General features: G+C 38.1%; 1 protein-coding gene across 1 annotated transcript in view; it reads left to right on the top strand.

Annotated features, from left to right (window-relative positions):
- Positions 1–208: 208 nt before the first annotated feature.
- Rbp6 (RNA-binding protein 6) overlaps positions 209–7,098 on the top strand; it is a 992,472-nt gene continuing 985,582 nt past the window's right edge. Inside the window, exons 1-2 of the mRNA XM_080281723.1 lie at positions 209–347; positions 879–919. Of these exons, the coding sequence (XP_080137849.1) occupies positions 277–347; positions 879–919 (112 nt within the window). The 5' untranslated portion in view covers positions 209–276. The remainder of the gene's footprint in view (positions 348–878; positions 920–7,098) is intronic.

The raw sequence follows: 7,098 nt of genomic DNA, 5'->3' as shown, positions 1-7,098 counted from the left end.
TATACCCCCTAAAAACCATCGCATCTGAACGGAAACTGAAGGGAAAAATCGGGTGCGTCTGTAATATTAGGCGGTAGACGAAAAACCGGCGGGGAACTGGCATCTAGTTACGGCCCCGCCTCTTCCCCCTGGCGGTGGGCCGTAAGAAGATTCGGTGCTCGGCTGTTGGTAGTACCGTATTGTGTGTGGTCGCGTAGAGAAGTACCGCTCCTCTCTTAGTTAGTTTTAACTTAGTGGCGTAGTTATAACGTAGCTGAACCCACTACTTTTGCAACTATGATCATGGATGCCGCCGCTACCGTGGAGAATCCCGTTGGCTCGCCCAGTGAAGTGCCCAACGATCCTGGGTATGTTCGTCCGCTCAACGCCAAAATTACCCTCACGCCAAATATCCTTCTTAGTTACGTGGATATAAAATAACGCATTGCTATTGGATATACGAGAACGTCATGACAGTAGGACATAAATACACGAAAAGCAAAGCCCGAGTTAAATAACCTGGAAATGGAATAAATAAGGAAGAAGCTAAAGTATTTATTTTTTTATTATTAAAGTCGCGAGGTGGTTTTGCGAGAGACTCCTGGCCTGTGATTTGCATTGATCTGTTCATCATCATCAGCTTAAATCACAGGAATTAAAATGTTATATATTAAAGCCTTGAAGGAGCACCAGTTTTCACTCCAAGTGCCTTCAAAAATAAAAATAATAAAATCAGAAAATGCGCACCAGAGCTGAGTGACACATCCTGCAGTATATATATGTAAAAAAAAATGAGATGCTAATACCTTAAACAATGAAAAAAAAAAAAAAAATGCATGAATAACGCGTCCGATCTATACCCCTGTTTGTCTCACGCCATTTTGCGTTTTCCCTTCCAGCAAAATGTTCATCGGGGGGTTGAGCTGGCAAACCACAGCAGGTAAGAACAGATTTATACACTTAAGAACAGATTTATATACTTAAAAGCAGATTTATATCCTTAAGCAAATTCACGTCAGTATAAATGCACGTTATATAAATCCAGCTTAATGTCAAGGAGGATGTGGATTTTTTTTTCTTCCATATACTTTAGAACAAATTTAACCTTCCTATATACAGTAATTTCACGTTAATATATAAATTCACGTTATATAAATTCTTCCAGTGTTATCAAGGAGAATGGATTTTGTTTTCTTCATTGTTTTTTTTTTGGGGGGGGAGGGAAATTTTTGGAAAAGTGCTGGAACGAGTGTGTGAGTGGGATTTGTAGTGTGCTGAAGGGAATATCCATGAATATCTAGATCAGGAATTCCAGTGATATAAATATGGGAATTTCTGAGCATTTATTGTATTTATTTTTGCCATGAGCGGGAAAATATCAAGAGGGAAATCAGTGCCGATGATTCTCAAATAGTATGCAGAGAGAGAGAGAGAGAGAGAGAGAGAGAGAGAGAGAGAGAGACTGGAAGACAATTGAATATTACAACACATCTTCCGGTCCTCGGCAGCTTTCATTTTACACCAGGTTGCGTCATGTCTAGGGTTGTATTCTCGCATGTCGTAATACCCTTCAGTCAGCTAGTTATTTTGGGTATTACACCATATCCCACTTAATACAGCAAACTATTTTGAGTATTAAACCATGGAAGTATTTTGAGTATTACCCCATATCCTACTGTATGAGGTGCAGTGTCGCTGTTAAAAGGATGTGGATGATATGTGAGGGATTGTCAAGGGGTAATACGCATTTAAATCGCTGAGTTGTATTTTTTTTATTGTAAGAAAGAAGGATAAAAGCCAGAAACCCGCAAGATTGTTCCCTTGAAGAGTGTGACAGGTGCTGCGTAGGCTTCTAATAGGGTCGTGTTGTAAGTGGCTTGGGAAAAATCGTAACGCTATTTCTATAAGCGATTTATTCTGTAAAAGTTCCTCTGTCTCCTCTTGTTTGTTGTTGATGCAAAAGGTCGATATTTAAACCTTATTTTTACTGGTAGCAGGTTAAATAAATCGCTGAGTAATAAGTGCTACGGAAATATACAAGAGGTGTACCGGTAGTGTGCAAAATTAATTGCCGAGTAATAAGTGTCAAGAAATTATTGAGGGGAAGGTGTACCGGTGAGATGTAAAATAAATCTCTGAGTAATAAGTGCTACGGAAATATATGAGGTGTACCGGTGGCAAGTAAAATAAATCGCCGAGTAAAAAGTGCTACAGTATCACACAAGAAGAGGTCAAATTAATCGTCGAGTAATAAGTGCCACGGAATCTCCTTTGTTGTGAATTGCTGGTGGACTTAGGCCATCCAAAATAAATTAATAAATAAAAGCGGGACTTGGTGTATGGACTATATTCTTGTCTCATTTTCTTTTTTTGTTCCCTTTTTTCATTTTTTTTCTTCTCCTGAGGGAACTGGGTCAATTTTACACCATAAATACCAAGCTGTGGTGGCATGAATCCACTGAGCCATAGTGAACAGGCTAGAATGAGTCTCCTTGGTTACTAGGCTGTATCAACGCTCTGATATGACTACACATGGTCATATCAGCTAAGGAAAAATGAGTTTGGGATCTTCGCAAGAGCAAGAAATAGCGGTAATAACAGCAGCAGCAATGGTAATAATAAAATAAATATAACCACCTTTACTAGCTTATTTCTGTTTGATAGGTTGATATATTGTTGTGTTTTATTTATGCAATCTAAATTCTAATTAAATTATCTAGATAGCATCCAAGAAAGTCATTAGATGTAGTTCCCAAAATAAATCGCAGAGAGAGAGAGAGAGAGAGAGAGAGAGAGAGAGTCCATTGAGATAAAGGTCAGTAAAAATAGCCATTGATCTTAGTCTCAGCTGGCGAGATTTGGGCTCATACCGGACCCACACCCGTACAGCAGCGGTCAATAATTCCTGTACACCCAGAACGGGGATGGCTGCTTATTTTTGCTGCCTCTAGACGATTTTATTAAGCTTTAGGCGGACTTGGAATTGGAGAGGTTAGAGTTTATTAAATCCTTTATTACCTGGGGGGGTTAGATAGACTTTATTAATCCATTTAGGTTTTGCTATCTGGGTCTCTGAATACAATGGTTTGACATTTATAGGAGTACCGGTTGATTAAATAAAGATATCTGCTTTATTCCTTTACTATCAGGCTTTATTGATCTCTTTAGGCTTTACTACCAGGGTCTCAGTGTTAATAAAATGGCTTGATACTGCTAGACTAAAGAAAGATATCTCTTTTATTTCTTTACTTTCAGACTTTATTAATCCCATTATGCTTTACCATCAGGGGCTCAGTGTGAATAAATGGATTGATACTAGCCGGAGTAGATTAAGTAAAGATACCTATTTTGCTCCTTTATTAACAGAGGGCAGTCTTCTCCTGGATAAAAATACCAGTTACAAAAATTAAATAAAAACATTGCGCAAATAAAGTTAACTCTCTCTCTCTCTCTCTCTCTCTCTCTCTCTCTCTCTCTCCAGATATCCAACCGAACCATTCCGCAATAAGCAGAGGGAAAAATCCCGGTGCAGCAGTTCGTAAAATCTAGCGGTGTAAACGGATTATTGACCTCGGGTGTATGTCTGCGGGGTGTTTATGGTCGGGTATCATGGCATTTAAACCATCAGCGTGACCTTGAAATCCACCGTAAATGGTTAGAGAGAAAGAGCGAGAGATGTTTTGATTTTTACCATTTTGCTGAGGGTGATGGTTAATTTTGAGGGAGGGTGCGCTTATTTTGATTTTTTTTTGGGGGGAGGGGGGGTTGGGAGGATGTGAAGATGATGGTTAATTTTGAGAGAGAGAGAGAGGGAGGGAGAGTGAGAGTTGATGTGTGTGTTTTGGGAGAGTGGTAGTTAATTTTGGTATTATTTATTTATTCTAAGCTACTCGTGTGTGGGTGGGTGGGTATAAATTTCATGTGTATAAGTATGTATAATGTAAATATGAGCGAAAAGTAACTTGAGAATTTCTTAGTTAATTTTATAAAACCATTTTAATAACCTTGAAAATCTGTCCTTGATTAGAGAGAGGTAACTTGGAAATTTCTAACACAGACTATTACTGTCTTTTCCTAATACCGGTTTGAAGTATCTGAACTAGCTTAGGTAAATAGTTGTGATGTAGGCATTACTAAAATATCCTTATTTATGTTATTATTAATTATTATTATTATTATTTTTTTTTTTCGAGTTAGCGGGAGGTGTCTTAAAAAATTATATATATTTGTGTTATGCATTACATTGATATGGAGGATCAGTATATGGTGGCGTTTTTCTGGCATGCAATGAGATTTTTCGTTTTTCCTTTCTTGTCTTACATTTTTTTTTTAAGGAGGCCGGGAGTTAGTCCAAAAAAATTCGGGTGTTATTTATATGTATTAGATTGTACTGATGGATGTTATTAAATGAACAGGTACGGTCGCTGATATGTTAACTTTGGCTGGGGTGCCTAGATTAATATTGAAACTTGATATTTTATCCTGTTTGCTTGTGAGTTAGGTTGTGTGTGTGTGTGTGTGTGTGTGTGTGTGTGTGTGAGATAGAGAGAGAGAGAGTTTTGGTGTAGAAGTCGTCAAGGAGAGACATGTGCATGCGATTACTGTATTTTTCAATGTGCCCGTCATTTCTCACCATGCTTGAGTGGATGTGTGTATGTGTGTGTGTGTGTGTGTGTGTGGGAGTCGCTTATGTAGGTGTAATAAGGGGTTAGTGCAATGGTGCGTGTGGTTGTGTGTGTGTGTCATTATTAATTTTCTTGATTACTTGTTGCCTTCCTTACGTACAGACATTAGGAGGGAGTATGCGGTGTGTACGTTCATGTGCGTATTGTGAGAGTCTTGTGTATAATGATCCATTTGTATGCGGCTGTACGTCTGATCGACACACACAGCTACTGCATTCAGCGCGTGTGTGTGTGTGTGTGTGTGTGTGTTGAGAACAAGTGTGTGGATGTACTTAGTGTGTGGGTGTGGATGTGTATGTTTATTGGGAGCAAGTTTGTGGATGTGTACTGTATAGTGTGTGTGTGTGCGTGTGTTCATGTGCGGGTGTGCATATGTGTGTGTGTGTGTGTGTGTACATGTGTCCCGGGAGCAGGTGTATGTGTGACCTTGACCGGCGCATCCCCAGGTATACCTCGGACCATCATCACTTTCGGCCTTTACTCTTAAGACATTGGTTTTGTGTCTTGGAGTCTCACCATTGAGCGGAAATTCCTTTAAGTGATTTTTGCATGTAATAATAATAATAATAATAATAATAATAAATGATAATAATAATAATAAGAAATAATAATAATAATAATAAGTAATAATAATAATAATGTGATAATATTTCCTTTAAGTGATGTTAATAATACTAAATGCTGCTTCTACTGTTACTACTACCGGTACTTCTACTACTACCACTGCTAAGTACTACTACTACTGCTGCTGCTGCTGCGACTACTACCACTACTACTGCAACTACTACTACTACTACTACTACTAACAACAACTTGTAGCTACCTAGAGTTTACCTGGTATTGGTCCTTTAGTTTACTTAGGCAGACTTACAAGATTAAGTAAAGTAGGAACGTTTCTTTTACCTGGCTTTGAGGTACCCTAAGGAAGTGTGTGGATGTGTTTGTTTATTGGGAGGTGTGTGTGTGTGTGTGTGTGAGAGAGAGAGAGAGAGAGAGAGAGAGAGGGGGGGGGTGAACGCAAACCAGTGTTCATGGTATCCTGGACTAGTTAGAGAGAGAGAGAGATGTAAACCATAGTCTGCTTCGTATCTTGGGCCAGTTGGTCATAAAACTGTGAATTTCGGACTCCGTAAACCGAGAAGTCACGCGATCGATTCCCGGGCCGCCTTGAGTCCCTTAATACCCGTCGGTTAATGAAGCTCCCAAACGCCCCTTCCTTAGCGATTTATTTTGCTTTTTACACCATACCGCTCTCGTCTGTTACTCCTCAATGGTTTATTTTGCGTATTACACCATGCCGTCCTCGTCTGTGTTACTCCTTAGCGATTTATTTTGCGTATTCCACCTTGCCCTCCTCGTCTGTTACTCCTAAGCGGTTTATTTTGCTTATTACGCCATGCCGTTCTCTTCTGTATTACTCCTAAGCGATTTATTTTGCTTATTACATCATGCCGTTCTTGTCTGTGACTCGTAAGCGATTTATTTTGCATATTACACCATGCCGTCCACTTCTGTGCTACTTAAATCATTCTAATATCACCATCTCCATATAAAACGTGCAAAGCGAGATTAGCCAGCCGTATCTAAAAATAAATCGGGAAGGAAGAGGTGTTAGGGAGCTTCCTTACAACACCAGAATACCGGCCAAGGTCTTACAAGTATACCTCACTTCTTACAAGGAACTGGAAAAGGGACCTGGCTTGTAAATGTGATTGTTGTGTGCTGTATTTTAGGGAAAGATTTATACTTTAAAAAAAAAATTAATATATACCTTAATGACCCTCTGGCTTAATTACCTACGTGCAGTTGATAGGCATTTAATTAGCCCTTAATAGCTCGCGATGCTTTATAATATATTCCCTTAGTAATCAGTAGTGTCTTCAGCCCGAGGACGTAATTTTGACATGGTCTTGCCTCGCGATTTTTTTCATTTTTTCTTTATTAAGGTAGGAGAGTATCCAGGTGGAGAAAGGGTCAGAGATATCAATACTTAACCCTGATATTCGAAAAGTCTCTCTGAAGTAGTAATGATAAATAATAATGGTGGTAATAATAATAATAATAAAAATAATAATAATGATGGTATAGATGATAATAATAATAATAATAATGGTGCTAATAATAGTAATGATAATACTAATACTAATAATAACAATAATTATAATGATAAAATGAACAATTAAAACCTTTGGAGGCAACAAGAATAAAAATAAAAATTGACCCCGTATTGAAGGTCTAATTCTAACCCCTCATGTTCCAAAAGTCTCCCTAAAGTTAGTAAATAAATAAATAAAAAGTTTGGACGCAACAATAATAATAATTAAAAAAGATCACCGTATTCAAGGTCTTATTTTAACCGCTCAAGTTCCAGAAATAATAATAATAATAATAACAATAATAATAATAGTAATAATTAATTAGTAGAATTGTCCGT

The sequence above is a fragment of the Coenobita brevimanus genome, chromosome 90 (genome assembly GCF_032717465.1).
Source record: "Coenobita brevimanus isolate Jiangsu-jjx chromosome 90, ASM3271746v2, whole genome shotgun sequence".
NCBI classification, from domain to species: Eukaryota; Metazoa; Arthropoda; class Malacostraca; order Decapoda; family Coenobitidae; genus Coenobita; species Coenobita brevimanus.
The sequence above is the reverse complement of the archived record's forward strand: the minus strand, read 5'-3'. Positions and strand labels throughout refer to the sequence as shown.